We start from the raw sequence: 17,653 nt of genomic DNA on the forward strand, positions 1-17,653 counted from the left end.
TAGTCTCCTCCGGTGTCTTCTTCTTGTGCAATGAACCTCCTGTAGAATTGTCTAAGCACATTTTGGACATTTCACCCAAGTCTTCATAAAAGATATCTAGTTGAGTCCATTTGGAGAACATGTCTGGAGGGCATTGCCTAATTAGTAGCTTGTATCTCTCCCAAGCTTCACACAGAGTCTCACCATCCTTCTGCCTGAAGGTCTGAACCTCCATCCTAAGCTTAGTCAGCTTTTCTGGTGGGAAAAATTTAGTGAGAAACTCAGTAACCACCTTGTTCCAAGTGTCCAAACTCTCCTTGGGTTGAGAATCTAACCATAGCTTTGCTCCATCCCTCACAGCAAACGGGAAGAGCATGAGTTTGTACACATCAGGGTTTACTCCATTTGTCTTCACAGTATCACAAATTTGCAGAAAATTAGAGATAAATTGATTTGGGTCTTCATGGGGAAGACCGTGATACTGGAAGTTTTGTTGTACTAGAGTGACCAGTTGAGGCTTCAACTCAAAGTTGTTCGCAGTAATAGGAGGCACCACAATGCTCTTTCCATACAGATCTGTAGTAGGAGCAGAGAAAGAGCCAAGTACTCTCCTTTGTTCATTCCCATTCAGGTTTGCCGTATTGGTATTCTTAGTATTAGTCAGATCCATAGTGGAACGCCGCCTGAAAGTCCTTTCAGGTTCAGGATTAAAGCCTAAGAGATGTTCTTTCTCTCTGTTCCTGCGCATAAACAAACAGAAAACAAGAAACAATGGGAATCTCTACGTCAAAGTGCAGAGAATTCCTAGTGAGGTAACCTGTGTAAAGAGATAAAAATATTGAATAAAATAAATAGAAGAAAAATAATAAATAGTCAACACCAAACTTAATTTCAGAAATTAAGAAAAATATTGGTGCTATTTATTTTTAAAAAAAATTCAAATTTTTTTTTTTGAAAATTTGAAATTTAATTAAAATATTTTTTCAAAAATCAAGTAAAAAAAATTATTAGAACGAGACAGGGGGAGGGGGTTTACTTAAAAATAAGAGAAAATATATATATTTTTTAAAATATATTTTAATAAAATTAATAATAAAACACTTAATCTAAGCAATCAAACAACTAATAGTTGTTAATCACAATCAATCCCCGGCAACGGCACCAAAAACTTGATGCGGTATTTTACAACCCACACAACTAACCGGCAAGTGCACCGGGTCGTACCAAGTAATACCTTACGTGAGTAAGGGTCGATCCCACGAGGATTGATGGATCAAGCAACAATAGCATTTGATAGGATCAGTTAGGCAAGCAGAAAATGGTTTTGAGATATTCAAAGAGCATTAAACAGTACTTCAAGAATTTCAGAAAGCAAGCAGCAATGAATTGGAAATAAATTATTTGGGAAAGCAGTTAAGGTTTCAGAGTTATCTAATTTCCTGATTAACTTTTATTACTAATTAATTTAATCATGCAAGATTTAATTTCATGGCAAACTATATGTGACTAGACCCTAATTCCTTAGACCTTCCTAGTCTCCTCTAAAATTCATTAATTGCCAATTCCTTGGTCAATTAATTCCAATTAGAGGGTGATGATCAATTTCTAGTTTATATGCCAAAAGAATCCTAATTATCCACAAATAAGGGGATTATATGTCACGTATCCCTTTAAATACAAACAATTAAAAATTGAGTATAATATGTTTTCAAGCTGTTGTTCAAGTAAAGAGCTTTTCCAAGTTTTACGAGAACTCAACTAGAACATGGGTCATACTTCCGTTCCACCCAATGTTCCTAGAATAAAGAAGGAAAACAATTATTGAAATATAAATCAAGACATGAATTAAATTAAAAAGATCAAATGAATCAATCCATGAAAATTGAAAGATCTCCTAACCTTAACAATGGAGGATTAGCTGCTCATAGTTCAGAGAAGAAAAATAAGGGTTCTGGTAACCATCTGTGTCCTTGTCTAAATGTATAGAGTTCCTATTTTATTACTACTCATAATCAATTTTTAAAATCTAATTATCTAAAAATAAAAATAATATCTTTTCCTAACATATAAGATTTGAATTTAAATTCGAATTAATTAACTAGTCTTCAACTGATGGGTGGGGACCACTTGATTGTCCATTCTGTAGCTTCCAATCTGTGTTTTCTGGGCCAGAAACTGGGTCAAGACGCGGCCCAAAATCCATGGCAGCGATTTCTGTAAATTCTACAGATCGCGCCCATCACGCATACGCGTCAATCACGCGTACGCGTTGCTGGTCTTCTTCGCAAGCCACGCGGATGCGTCGGTCATGCGAACGCGTCGCTGAGCAAATCTTCAATTCACGCGTGCGCGTCAGTCATGCGTGTGCGTCGCCGTGGAAACTTCCAGATCACGCGCACGCGTCAGACACGCGTGCGCGTCGCTCCTCGCAGCCATCTCCTTTGATTCTTGTGCTGCAGAAACTCCATCAAATTTCGCCGAATGCTACCTAAAATAAATGAAATTGTCCAAAACTCAAAATAGCATCCATAGTGGCTAAAATATAATTAATTTTTAATTAAACTCAGCAATTTAAGTGCAAATTCACTAGAAAAAGATAGACAAGATGCTCACGCATCAGTGTAGCAGGGAGAATGTATTCAAGGTTCCTCGACATGTTTGTATCTCTTGATGTAAATATATCATTCATTAAGGCCCTCTAGCAAATGCCCTCCTACATCAGGTATATAAAGGAGCTACTAGCCAAAAAGAGTTCATTGAAGGGTGGACAAAGAATAAAGATGAATAGAGAGTGCAGTGCTCTTATCCAAACAGGGCCACCTACAAAATTGATGGATCCTAGGAGCTTTCAAATCCCTTGTATCATAGGGAAACTCACAGTGGAGAAGGCTTTATGTGACCTAGGAGCTAGCATAAATCTGATGTCCTTAGCAATGATGAGGAAAATGAAGATTGAGGAGGCTAAACCAACAAGAATGGCTCTGCAACTGGCATATCGATCATTCAAGTTTCCTCACGGAATAGTAGAAGACTTGTTGGTAAAGGTGGGAGACTTCATCTTTCCAGCAGACTTTGTAGTATTGGACATGGAGGAAGGAGCCAAGACCTCTATCATCTTGGGGAGGCCATTCTTGGCCACTGCTAGAGCCATCATTGATGTCCAAAAGGGTGAACTTGTCCTTAGACTACATGAGGAGAAAATGATATTCAATGTGTTCAAGGCCATGAGTTACCCACAGGACTCATTGAGAGAATGTATGAGGTTGGACTCGGTGGATGCTGTGGTGCGAAAAACTCTTGAAGAAGAACTTGATGAGTTAACAGAAGAAGAGGAATTAGTATCAAGCGAAGAGGCTGCAGCCGCTGAAATGCATGTCCAAGGCACACTAGAAGGGAAGGATGAAAGAAAAGAAGTACCCAAACTTGAGCTAAAGGCACTGCCGCCCACTCTCAAGTATGCATACTTAGGAGAGAATGAAAGTTATCCAGTGATTATAAATTCAGCCCTCAGCCAAGAACAAGAGGAAAAGTTACTTCAAGTCTTACAAAAACATAAGGATGCCATTGGATAGACACTTATTGACTTGAAGGGAATCAGTTCAGCCATATGCATGCATAAGATACTATTGGAAGAGGATGCCAAACCCCCCATTCAGCCCCAAAGGAGGTTGAATCCAGTTATGAAGGAAGTAGCACAGAAAGAAGTCATCAAGCTGTGGCAGGGAGGAGTAATCTACCCAATTTTGGATAGCCTATGGGTCAGTCCAGTCCAAGTGGTCCCCAAGAAAGGAGGAATCACTGTGGTACCCAATAAAAGAAATTAACTAATCCCTACAAGAACCGTCACAGAATGGAGGATGTGTATTGATTACAGAAAGCTCAATGAAGCCATAAGAAAAGATCATTTTCCACTTCCCTTTATGGATCAGATGCTGGAAAGACTTGCAGGACATGTATATTATTGTTTTCTAGATGGTTATTCAGGATATAACCAAATAGTGGTTGATCCAAGAGACCAAGAGAAAACATCATTCACCTGCCCATATAGAGTGTTTTCCTACAGGCGCATGCCATTTGGGCTATGTAATGCACCTACAACTTTTCAACGCTACATGCTTTCCATCTTCTTGGATATGATAGAAAACTTCATTGAAGTTTTCATGGATGACTTTTCAGTATTCGGAGACTCCTTTCCTTCTTGCCTTGGTATTAAAAAGATGCCAAGAGACCAACTTGGTCTTGAATTGGGAAAATGTCACTTCATGGTGACAGATAGAATAGTCCTTGGCCATAAAGTTTCTAACCAAGGCATTGAGGTAGACAGAGCTAAAGTGGAGCTAATTGAAAAATTACCTCCACCAAGTGATGTCAAGGAAATTAGGAGCTTTTTGAGGCATGCTGGCTTCTACAGAAGGTTTATTAAAGATTTTTCAAAGATAGCTAAGCCCTTAAGCAATCTCCTTATGTCTAATACACCATTCATCTTTGATGAGAAGTGCATGCTTGCATTTGAGAACTTAAGAAAAGGCTATCCTCTGCTCCTATCATCACCCTACCTGATTGGAATCTACCATTCAAACTGATGTGTGATGCATCTGATTTCACAGTGGGGGCAGTGTTAGGGCAGAGAAAAGAAAATTTGGTGCATGTTATATACTATGCCAGCAAGGTCCTTAATGACACTCAACGAAATTATACTATCACCGAAAAGGAGTTGCTAGCAATAGTTTTTGCATTTGACAAATTTAGATCCTACCTCATTGGCTCTAAAGTTATTGTTTTCACTGATCACACAGCACTCAAATATCTATTTTCCAAACAGGAGTCAAAACCAAGACTAATCAGATGGATCTTATTATTGCAGGAATTCAACATTGAGATTTGAGACAAAAAAAGGTGTGGAGAACAAGGTAGCAGATTATCTATCCATAATCCCTTGTGAGAAAGATGCTACACATGATATAAGTGTAAATGAGTTCTTCCCAGATGAGCAGTTAATGTTAGTTCACAAAGCACCCTGGTTTGCAGATATTGCCAATTTTAAAGCAGCCGGTGACCTACCCCTTGGGATTACAAACATCAAAGAAGAAAACTCATCAATGATGCTAAGTATTTCATTTGGGATGAACCCTATCTCTTCAAGAAATGCTCAGATGGAATCCTTAGGAGGTGCATCTCAAAAGAAGAAGGACGAGAGGTCCTGTGGAGTTATCATAGCGCTAGCTATGGAGGTCATTTTGGAGGAGCTGCAATGTGGGTTCTTCTGGCCCACTATTTTCAAGGATGCTAAGGAACTGGTGAGGAGCTGCAATGAGTGCCAAAGGGTTGGCAATCTGCCCAAGAAAAATGAGATGCCACAGCAATACATTCTAGAACTTGAACTGTTCGATGTGTGGGGGGATCGACTTCATGGGACCATTCCCAACCTCATATTCGAACAAGTATATCTTGGTGGCAGTGGACTATGTATCTAAGTGGGTGGAGGCCGTGGCAAACCCAACAAAAGACAACAAGGTAGTCATAAACTTTCTTAGAAAGAATATCTTCACCAGATTTGGAGTCCCATGAGCCCTCATCAGTGATGGAGGGAGCCATTTCTGCAATAGACCATTGGAGACCCTACTCCTAAGATATGGGGTGAAGCATAAGGTTGCCACACCTTATCATCCCTAAACAAGTGGGAAAACAAAGATATCCAACCGAGAGTTGAAAAGGATCTTGGAAAAGACTGTGGGGATATCAAGAAAGGACTGGGCAAAGAAGCTAGATGATGCTCTTTGGGCATACAAGACAGCCTTCAAAACACCAATTGGGATGTCCCCATATCAACTGGTATACGGAAAGGCCGGTCACTTGCTATTAGAGCTGGGGCACAAAGCCTCTTGGGCTCTTAAGGTACTGAACCTGGATAGCACCGCTGCTGGTGAAAAAAGGATCTTACAGCTGCAAGAACTGGAAGATTTTAGGTCTCAAGCCTATGAAAATACCAAGATCTATAAGGAAAAAGAAAAAAGGAGACATGATCTCAACTTGGCACCAAGAAGTTTCGAAGAAGGACAATATGTGCTTATCTACAACTCCAGACTGAAACTCTTTCCTGGGAAACTAAAATCAAGATGGTCGGGGCCCTTTCTAGTTACAAAAGTCTCACCGTATGGACACATAGAAATCATGGAAGAAAGCTCAAAGAGGACATTCACTGTGAATGGGCAAAGACTCAAGCTCTACTTGGGCAGCATGGGGGAAGCCCCCAAACAGAAGTATAACCTCAACTAGAGAAGCGATCGTCGAGCTAGCAATGCTAAAAATGCGCTTTGTTGGGAGGCAACCCAACCTGAGGTAACTCTCTTCAATAAAAACTTCAAGTTGAGTTCTCTGTATTGTGAGGAGCCAAGTTTGGTGTTGCACACCAAAGCATTTTGAGGGTGAATGTGGAGCTATAAGTTTGGTGTTCCACCAAGGACTCCAGCTGAAGAGTGCATTGCAACCCTTTAGTGATAAAGCATTGCTCTAACAACCAGAGAACTCACCTGATAGAGGTTTAATGTCTAATGCATAGTTTGTTCTATTTCTTTTAGCTCATAGTTGTTTCCTTAATAAAAGCACATGAGGTTTCTACATATATTTAATTCACTACATTATACAAGGAACTAAGTTTGGTGTTCACACACCAAATTAAGTTTAGAAACTCACAAGCATACATGCATGATAACTGTTTTCTAAGTTCTTGGGGAACAAGCAACTTCCAATAGTGTCACAGGAATTCAATCAATCTCAGAGAATAATCATACCTCATCATCCAAGGAGACAAACAAGGATGCAATTGCTAGAATGATAATGCCAAGGAAGACATCATGAGGTTGTATTGAACTGTCTCGGAGTTGCAGTACTTTAATTGAAGAATGATTGAATGTTGTCCTAGAAACCTTCATACTCTGCTTGTCCTTCTTTATTCACATCCAAGTGTGCTAGTCTAATATCCCTTCTGCATTTTCACCTTTCTTACTTGTATGCTTGTCCTTTAAGTTAATCAAAAAGAAGATGTTATGAAAAGAACAAGAGTGGAGTTATTTTGTGAAGTGAATCCTGAATGTTTGTGGTAGGGTGACTAATTAGCTAAGTTGGTTCACCAACAAGGTAGGAAGGCAACTATCTATCCTAAATCCTATGCTTGAAACACATCCTATGATACTAACCAAATAAGGAGATCCCAATAAGAAAAGAGAAAGAGCAATAAAAGTTGAAAAGGAAAGAAAAACAATAAGAAATAATGCTAGGCACCAATGGTTTGAATATTGAGGCATGTGTCTGTGGTGTTCATGTGCAAAGGATATGCTTGGATGAATAAGCTCTTAGGGGTGCCTCATCACCTGGTAACTTGGGTTAACTAATCCGGGATTATCAGCTGAAAATCCACTATCAAGAGCAACCTTTGCTACAGAGCACTTAGCAACCCAAAGAGGTGCTGGACACCAAGGTCTCAAGAAAGAAAAATAACAAACCATGTGCCTGTGGTGTGTATGTATGGGGGAAAGAGACTTGAGAGAGTAAGTCCTTAGGGGTATCTTAACACCTAGCACCTTGAACCAACTGGTTCGGGAGTGTTGACTGAAAGCTTATCTTAAAGAGTCGCCCTCTTACAGAGCACTTAGCCTAAAAGGAAATGCAATAAATCCTGGAAGGGAAAGGAGGATCAATAATTAGGAAGTCTCAAAGGATGTAATCAAACAAGTGTTCAAGGGCATGATAAAGGCCTGAAACCTAGTAAAGGAATGAACCTAAGTTGCTATGCATGAAACCCCATAAACCAGGAATTTTACTTTTATTTTGTTCATCTTGTCTCTTTCATTCATTCTTCCTATGTTTTAGTACTTGCTTAGGGACAAGCAAGCTTTAAGTTTGGTGTTGTGATGCCAGGGCATCTAGGCCAGTTTCACTGACCTTTTCTTTACTGTTTTAGGGTAGTTTCATGAATTTTCTTAGTGAATAAGGCAAGTTTTGGATGAAAATACACTTACACCTTGATTCAAGCAACTATTGTGAATTTTACATGATTTCATGAAGATTTTGCAAGGATTGAATGACAAATTGATGATGCATAATCTCATTACTTGGGCTAGAGCTTTGATGCACTTTATTTGCTTGATTTCAGGACAAAGGAAGCAAGGAAGAACCACGTTAGTAGCCACGTTAATCTAATCAACGTGACCACTAACGTGGAATGGGCAGGAGCTTGCAACGTTAATGAGAAAGGTGGTCGACAATAACGCCTGTGAAGCCATCATAAACCCACGTTAATTGCCACGTTAACTACATTAATGTGGTAGTTAACGTGGAGATAAAGAGAGCTCCAGCGTTAGTGGTAAACGTGAACACCACTAACGCTACAAAGTGGCAATTGGCCACGTTAAGAGTCACGTTAACTTAGTTAACGTGAACTCTAACGTGGAAGGAAAGACAATACCAACGTTAGTGACACTCACCTTTGTCACTAACGTTGGATCAAGCTAGCATTGCGCACGTTAGTGGTCACGTTAAGACCACTAACGTGAAAGTTAACATGGAGCTGAAATTAATGAGCCAACATTTGTGACACTCACCTTTGTCACTAACGTTGGAGATGGCATTCACTACCACGTTAGTGGCCACGTTAACCTAGTTAACGTGAACTCTAACGTGGGAAAGAGGGGCGTTTGGAGCGTTAGTGACAAAGGTAAGTGTCACTAACGCTCTCGAAGATAGGCAAGCCCACGTTAAGAGTCACGTTAGTTATACTAACGTGAACTCTAACGTAGGAAAAGAGGGGAACAAGGCAACGTTATTGGAAAAGGTGATTCCCAATAACGCTTGCGAAGGATCATAAGGCAACGTTAGTGGTCACATTAGTGCCACTAACGTTGAAGTTAACGTGGACTATATGAGGATTGGAACATTAGTGAAAAACGTGATTGCCACTAACGTTCTCGAACCCAAAATTTCATTTAACGTTAACATCACTAACACCCATGCCTAACTCACACTTTTTTGCAAGCTGAGCCCACTAAAGATTATAACTGCTTCAACTTAAGATCTAAGGCCCACATCCAAGACTTTAAGAACTCACTAGAAGATCAAGAAGAGTAGTATATATAGGAGTAGTTTTGAACTATAGAGGAGCTTGGCACTTTGGAGAACTACCCTCTATATATTTACTTTTCTGCATTTTCTAGTTCGGCATGTATTCTTTTCTACCATTTTCCATTTCCAGAGCTATGAACAACTAAACCCCTTTCATTGGGTTAAGGAGCTCTATTGTAATTTGACGGATCAATTATAGTTTTCATTCTTCTTCTTCTTTCTTCTCTTTTGATTTACTAGAAAGCTTTCGATCTTAATTCAATTGGTTAGTTGTCTTGGAAAAGAAACTCTCCATAATTGGATCTCCTTTGAGCCTTGGAAAAGGGATGAGGAGATCATGCTAGAAATGCTTTCTCATGTTGGACCAAATTGGGGTCTAGGCGGATATAGTGACATGCAATCCTCCCAACACTTTGATTTGGAAATACATGTGGTATAATCAGTGACCATACTTCATCTCTTCCCATGAGCAATTAAATCAAGGAATTGGGCAATTGTTCAAGCTTAGAAAGATTAGGTTGCTAAGGAATTGGAACCCAATCACTTAAGATTGCCAAGGAGATCAATAGATGCTTTGATTGAGGAAGAGATGAAAATGAATTTGATCCGGAGAATACAACATCTCCTGAGCCCAATGAATTCCCCATCTCTGATCTTACCCATTCTCTTTACTTTCTTCCATTTATTTCCATGTTCATCTCCTCGATTCCCCATTTAAGATTCTGCACTTTATTTTCTGCAATTTTCTTTCCCATTATTTAATTTTCTACAACATCAACTACACTCTGTTTAGCTCAACTAGCATATTCTTCCAATTTAAGTTGCTTGACCAATCAATCCCTGTGGGATTCGACCTCACTCTATTGTGAGTTTTTACTTGACGATAATTTGGTATACTTGCCGAAGAGAAATTTGTTGAGAGACAAGTTTTTGTGCATCACTGATATACTTCGATAAGTGAGCCCACTAAAGAAGTGTAGGAGGAGAACTTTCTGACTTGCGAAGTTGGTGTTTTGGGTGATGACGTTTGCCTCAAGCTTCTACCTTTTTGGGGAGACGGCACTAGATTCTTCCTTTTTGTGGGGACCACCTTTGAAACGTCTTCATCTAGCATGTACTCCAAAGAAATCTGATAAATTTCCTCCATGGACTTTACATCTTTGGAAGTCAGGTACCAATGGAAGTCTCCTTTCAGTAATCCAATAATCAAGCATAGGCGCACAACCTCTGGGGTTCGAGTGTTTACCTCCAAGAGTGTTTTGTTGAATCGGTCTAGGTAATCTCGGATGCTCTCGCCTACCCTTTGTTCCACTCTTAATAGGAAAATTGAGTACTTTGCTTAGGTCTTTCTAGTGGTAAAATGGGCCAAAAACTTGACCATGATGTCAGCAAAGGAGGAGATCGATCCGGAGGGTAGCATAGTAAACAAAGGCATAAATGGTCCCGACAAAGTGACTGGAAAAGCTTTGCATCGGATTGCATCTTCAACTCCTTCTAAGTTCATCCTTGCCTCAAAGGCATCAAAGTTCTCCTAAGGATCCGTCTTTCTGTCATACTTTAAATCAGTAGGCTTGCCAAAATATTTTGGTAATCATACCTGAAGCACGTGGCTAGCAAATGGTATTTGACCAATTATCACTTGATCTTGAGACTCCCTGTGCCTTTTAGGGCTAGGACTCCTCTGCGGAGTCCGTCTCCTTTTAGATTAGACAGATCGCGATTATTCCTGTGTCTGCCTATCTGCTTTTCAAGAATCGCCATGCCATCGTGGTGACTTCCTCTCGTCTCTTTGACGCTGGGGTGAGTGTGAGCCCCACCGATGGTCTCACCCTTTTTCAGGATTTTGGGATTGTGATATTCGCCTTTCCTGGCTGGATGACTACAAGAATGAGACTGTCTAGACAATGAGCGCTCGGCTAACTGTCACTCAAGTTCCAATTGCTAGCGCTCCAACTCTTGTATCCGGTGTCACATTTCCTGCATGGAGTGGTGATAGTCATTTCCAAGGCCAGCAAAATGACAAACTTCTGGTGATGGGTTTCCAGGTTATGGGGTCTTGGATTTTCATAGCCGGGGGGGAGCTTCTTCTTCACTTGGTGTAACCTCAGTCTCGAATCCGTCCTCCCGGTGTTGGCGCTTTGACGAACCGATTCTTGCGTGGCCTAGAATTTTACAAATAAGCTCTCGTTGAAAGTATAGCTTCTAAACGAACAAAAATCCTTTCGTACAAAAAACTTGTTTGTCACTAAAGCAAACTGATGCGTGAGCATCTTGTCTATCTTTTCCTAGTGAATTTGCATCTAATTTGTTGAATTTAATAAAGAATTAATTATATTTTAGCCACTATGGATGCTATTTTGAGTTTTGTGCAATATTGTTTATTTTAGGTAGCATTTGGCAGAATTTGACGGAGTTTCTACAGCAAAAGAATCAAAAGAGATGGCTGCAAGGAGCGACGCGCACGCGTGCCTGATGCGTACGCATGATCTGGAAGTATCCATGGTGAAGCGTACGCGTGACTGACGCGTACGCGTGATTTGGAGATTTGCTCATCGACGCGTCCGCGTGACTTGCGAAGAAGACCAGCGACGCGTACACATGACTGACGCGTATGCGTGACGTGCGTGATAAACCCTGCTTTTAGGGTTTATCTTGTACTGATTTTGAGGGTTTTATCAATGATTCCACACACTTTTCATATGAAAATACATGACTTTGTGTTCCTTTCCTAATTTTGCCCCATGGATGAAAACATGCTTATTTTGTACTAAATTAGATACATTTCTAATCCTCCCTTGGTGCCATTCGATGCCATGACCTGTGTGTTAAGTTGTTTCAGAATATATGGCAAGGATGACCCGGAGGAGAGAAGGAAAGTGGGTGCAAAGGAAAGGAGCATGAGAAAATAAGCTTTGAAAACTTCAGCAAGGACACGTACGCGTACATGGCGCGTCCGCATGGAATGCGCAGCCAGAAGCCAAAGCCAGGAGCCAAGCTATAAGCCGGCGCATGTAGCGACTAAGTCATGATCCTCATGGACGCGTTCGCGTGCATTACGCTTGCGCGCGGATTGTAATTGCCCCAAGGACGCGTACACGTCGATGGTCTCACATGATTTTTTAAGAGAGCACGTGACCTGAGCGTGGAGACAGTTGGAAGCCCCATTTTGGGGAGTATTTTGGCGAGAAAAGCTTAAGAAGACCAAGGATTGAAAGGTTAAGGGACTTTTGCTCATTTTTACATTTTTTCTAGATTTTATTAGAGTTAGTTACACTTTGGGTAGAGAGAGAATCTCCAACTTCTCTCTAGAATTTCACTCACCTCAATTCTCCATTACCGTTCTCCATTGATTTTCCTTGGTGAGATCCATTGTAATACACTTTATTTTGATGCAATTAGTAGATCTACTCTTCTCATATTCTCAATTAGTGTTCTTTGATCCTTTCACTTGGGATCTAGCTTTGTTTTGTTACTTGGATATTGGAACTATTGAATTAAGGTAATTTCATGTCCATTGCTTGTGATTGTTCAATTGTAGATAATTGTATGATTTAGATTTCTTCATTTCTATTCTTCATTCTAATTCCTTAATGGCTCTTATGAATGCTCATCAATTGTTTGATAAAATGCCAATACTAGTTATGGAGTAAAAAGTTCTCACTTGGCTTAGGGTTTGGATCATTAGGAAAGTTGAATAGTGAATGTCAATTGTTGATTGAGAATTAAGGTTTGCTAATTGGTTTGGGATGCACTAAAATTAGATTCCCTTAGGGTGAAGCTAAGACTTGTGATCCAAGCTAATTACTTTCACTTGACTCTCCTCTATACTTAGAGGTCAACTAAGTGGAGCAAGACTTAATTGTTATCATCATTGAAGGAAACTATAGTGATAAAGTTTCTAATACCAACCCTAGGCCAAGTCCTTTAATATTGATTGTTTGTCATCTACTCTTGCTATTAATACACCAATTCATAACAAAAAGCTTCCTAATCAATAACATGCATTCTCTAGCAATTCCAAGGGAGGACAACTCGGGAGATTAATACTCTCGATTGTAGATTGTAGAATTGTTTGATGCGAGGTTTAAGTGTTGATTAGACTATATTCACGATTGTATTCTCTATTAAATTCTATATTAACATGCAAAATCTCGTTTATCAAAATGGCACCATTGCCGGGGAACTTGCTTATGTGTGCCATATTATTGCTTAGTGTAAATTTGCATTTCTTTTCCTTGTCTCTTTGTTTGATTGACTAATCCCACTTATTACCATGAACTCTAGATCTTCTTCATTGCATGACGCGTTCACAACCGAATCTGAGCTTAGTCCCATTTGATCCGGAAATTGAACGAACTTTGTCTCACCTTAGACAAGCTCGGAGGCGGTTGACTTTCGGGGAAGGTGAAAAGGTTCCTACCAACTCACCAACTCCACCCGAAGTGAATATTGAACCCTCACTTGAAGAAGGCACTAGTCATTCCTCCGTTAACACCACTAATAGATCTTCTCTTGATCTAGGCACCAACACCATGGCCGCTCTAAGGAGAGTTACTCTCAAGGAAGCGGGTGCACCAGATTATGTTCTTCAACCTCTTCATGTACTTCATCCCAACTTGAATGCAAACTTTGAACTCAAGACTGCTTTGATTAACCTCCTACCAAGGTTCCATGGACTTCCCGCACAAGATCCTATTCGACATCTCAAAGATTTTCATCGTATATGCTCAACAACTAGATGGGAAGGATCCGATGAAGTTGCTATATGGTTGTTTGCCTTCCCCTTCTCTCTTGAAGATAAAACCAAGGAATGGTTCTACACCTTACCTAATGAAGTCATTACCGATTGGGACTTGCTTAGAAGAAGATTCTTAGAAAAATTTCTCCCACCGGAAAAGATGGATAGGCTAAGGAAGGAGATCTCATGCATTATACAAGGCGAAAATGAACCTCTATGCGAGTATTGGGAATGGTTTAACAAACTCCTTGATGCATGCCCTAACCACATGATCGACACTCAAGTGTTACTAGGCTACATATGCCAAGGGATGCAGAACAAGATAGGACTCTTTTGGACTCCTCTAGCAATGGTTCCTTGTCTAAATATAGGACGGCGGAGGAAGCATGGCAACTCATTGGTGACTTAGCCGAGTCCAATCGACATGTTAGAAGAAGAGTTAACCGCTCCAAAACCGTGAATGAGGTGTCACCAAGTAGTGAGACCGCCGCTCTAGCCAAATCCTTGGGCGAAGTGACAAACATCCTAAATCAACTCCAATTGGGCCAACAACAACCTTGTCAACAACAACCCTACCAACATCAACCTCCACCATCCCCTCAACAATATAGTCAACAATTGGTTCCTCAAAAAGTGTGTGGCATTTGTTCTTGCTATTCCCACTACACGGATGAATGCCCAAGTCTTCAAGAAGACAACACCTTGGCAGCTACCCACAACTTTTATGACCGTCCAAGTCAAGGGTACTACCAACAAGGCGGCAATTTCAACCAAGAGTATCCCCATCAAGGAGGAAGCTACAATCAAGGGGGTGGCAATCGTAATCAAAATTGGAGGGACAACCACCAACAAGGAAGTAGGGACAACAACAACAATGGAAGTAACCAAAGATGGAACAACAACAACCCACAAAACCGACCCCCATACCCCCAAAACCAATCATATGCCCAACAAAATCAAGGAAGAAATTACCAAACATACCAACCACCACATCAACGACCACCACCCAATCAATCACAAGCACCTCAAATCACATACCCCTCCACTTCCTCCAATCAAGATGATGCACTCCGAACTATCCTCCAAGGCCAAAAAGAGCTCCAAACCACACTTGCTTCCGGCCTTACCGGTCTTACATATACACTACAAGCCCTTCTTGCACGCATGGATCCACCATCCAATCCTACTCCTCACCCCCCAAATCCAAGTGCCATTCCTTCTCAACCTCAACCCAATCCCAAGGGAGGCATTAATGCCATCACCTTGAGATCCGTAACTCAACTAAAAGAGAAGAAAGCAAAGGACCCAAGTCCAATCATAACCACCCAAGAGGAAGAATGAGTGGAGATAGAAGAGATAGAAGAAGCGGAGGCACCACAAGTCATAGTTGAGGATGAAGAAACTCAACCAACAAGTGAGGCCCCCAAGAATAAGAGACCCATGGAGGATGAAATTGCTCAACCAATCCCATTTTCGACACTTGCAAAGAAAGCTAGGAAGCGCATGGAACTTGACCCCAAAATGGTAGAAATGTTCAAGAAAGTTGTGGTAACGATTCCCCTCTTTGATGTTATCCATCAAGTACCTAAATATGCAAAATTCCTTAAAAATTTATGCATGAATAAGGATAGAATTCTTGAGTTAGAGACTATTCCATTGGGGAGTTCTATTTCCGCTTTAATGGGAGCATTGCCCGAGAAGTGTGATGATCCGGGCCCATGCATGGTCACTTGCACCGTAAATGGAGTTCAATTTTTAGATTGTATGTGTGACCTTGGTGCATGTGTTAGCATTATGCCCCTCTCCGTCTACAAGGAATTGAAGCTACCACCATTAAAGAGGTCGACGGCAAGATTTGTTCTAGCGGACAAGAGCATAATAACCGTGACGGGTGTTGCGGAAGATGTATTGGTAAATATCAAAGGGTTGGTGTTTCCAATTGATTTTTATGTTCTTGAGATGCCATCAAGCGAGTCCAAGAGGGCACCATCCATTCTACTTGGAAGACCATTTTTGAGGACCTCTAGATTCAAGCTAGATGCATACTCAGGAACATACTCATTTGAAATAGATGGGAGAGTCGTGAGTTTTAGCCTAGAAGAAGCAATGAAACACCCACCGGAGAATCATTCTCTATTCCGGTGTGACCCAATTGACAACATTATTGCCGAAGTGCACCTTGCAAAGTTGGATGAAAAGTACATGATTGAAGACACAAATGAAGATCCAAGTCAAGCAAGCACATTACACCATCCGGACCATCCGAAAATTCAAACTCCAAGTCAAGACCAAAAGATAGAATTAAAGCCACTACCACCCCACCTAAAGTACTCATATCTTGATGAAGCCCACAAGCTCCCCGTAATCATTGCAAAGGAGCTAGATCCTCAACAAGAAGAAAAGTTACTATGTATCTTGAGAAAGAACAAAAGGGCCATAGGGTGGAGCTTGGCGGATCTAGTGGGAATAAGCCCCCAAGTATGCGAGCACCGAATTTTCCTTGAAGAAGGAGCAAGACCCGTTCGCCAACCTCAAAGACAACTTAACCCAAGTATACTAGAGGTTGTGAAAAAAGAAGTCACCCGGCTACTAGAAGCGGACATCATTTATCCCATTTCGGATAGCGAATGGGTGAGCCCGGTCCAAGTGGTCCCAAAGAAATCCGGAGTGACTACCATCAAGAACGAGAGCGGAGAACTTATAGCGACAAGGGTGCAAAACTCTTGGAGGGTACGCATAGACTACCGAAGGTTGAATGCGGCCACAAGAAAAGATCACTTCCCACTACTGTTTATTGATCAAATGCTTGATCGACTAGCCGATAAATCGCACTATTGTTTTCTAGATGGTTACTCAGGATACTTCCAAATACACATTGCTCTAAAAGACCAAGAAAAAATAACATTTACTTGCCCCTTTGGAACTTATGCCTACAAGCGTATGCCATTTGGCTTATGCAACGCGCTGGCAACTTTCCAAAGATGCATGATGAGCATATTTGCGGATTTTTTAGAGCAATGCATGGAAGTTTTCATGGATGATTTCAGCGTGTATGGTGAGTCTTTTGATCATTGCTTGGAGAACCTTGAAAAAGTCCTGGAAAGATGCACTAAATCAAACCTTGTCTTAAATTTCGAAAAATGTCATTTCATGGTTAGACAAGGCATTGTTTTAGGACATATTGTTTCCAAAGAAGGCATCTCCGTAGATCCAGCAAAAATAAATGTTATATCTAGCTTGCCTTACCCCTCCTCCGAGAGGAAAGTCCGTTCATTCCTTGGACATGCAGGATTCTACCGGAGATTTATCAAGGACTTTATCAAGATAGAATTGCCTCTCTCTCGACTATTGCAAAAGGACATTGAATTTGATCTAAGTAAAGAATGCATGGAAGCCTACGACAAGCTTAAAGTGGCATTGACACAAGCTCCTATCGTAAGAGGGCCGGATTGGAATCGACCATTTGAAATAATGTGCGATGCTTCAAACCATGCGGTGGGAGCCGCGTTAGCACAACGCAAGGGTAAGAACCCTTATGTCATTGCATATGTATCAAAAACACTAGATGGAGCCCAATCCAATTACACTACTACCGAAAAGGAACTTTTGGCTATTGTTTTTGCCTTGGATAAATTCCGAGCCTATCTTCTTGGTTCCAAGGTAGTAGTGTTTTTGGATCACGCGGCATTGAAGTATTTGTTGGCCAAAAAGGAATCGAAACCTCGATTGATCCGATGGGTACTATTATTGCAAGAATTCGATTTGGAAATTAAGGATAGAAGTGGTTCACAAAACTTACTGGCGGACCATTTAAGTTGA

General features: G+C 40.8%; 1 protein-coding gene across 1 annotated transcript; it reads left to right on the top strand.

Annotated features, from left to right (window-relative positions):
* The first annotated feature begins 15,274 nt into the window (after positions 1-15,274).
* LOC107465923 (uncharacterized) lies at positions 15,275-17,653 on the top strand. Its single transcript, XM_016084912.1, has 3 exons — positions 15,275-16,312; positions 16,459-16,564; positions 16,680-17,653. The coding sequence occupies exons 1-3, from the start codon at positions 15,275-15,277 to the stop codon at positions 17,651-17,653; spliced, it is 2,118 nt and encodes a 705-aa protein (XP_015940398.1).

The sequence above is a fragment of the Arachis duranensis genome, chromosome 9 (genome assembly GCF_000817695.3).
Source record: "Arachis duranensis cultivar V14167 chromosome 9, aradu.V14167.gnm2.J7QH, whole genome shotgun sequence".
NCBI lineage: Eukaryota > Viridiplantae > Streptophyta > Magnoliopsida > Fabales > Fabaceae > Arachis > Arachis duranensis.

Bases quoted from the DNA above. Each gene is read 5' to 3' on its own strand.
- LOC107465923 (XM_016084912.1), top strand. From the start codon at position 15,275: ATGGAGGATGAAATTGCTCAACCAATCCCATTTTCGACACTTGCAAAG. The intron at 16,313-16,458 runs GTATGCGAGCAC...CATTTCGGATAG, and splicing joins TAGTGGGAATAAGCCCCCAA to CGAATGGGTGAGCCCGGTCC. The intron at 16,565-16,679 runs GTACGCATAGAC...ATTGTTTTCTAG, and splicing joins GGGTGCAAAACTCTTGGAGG to ATGGTTACTCAGGATACTTC.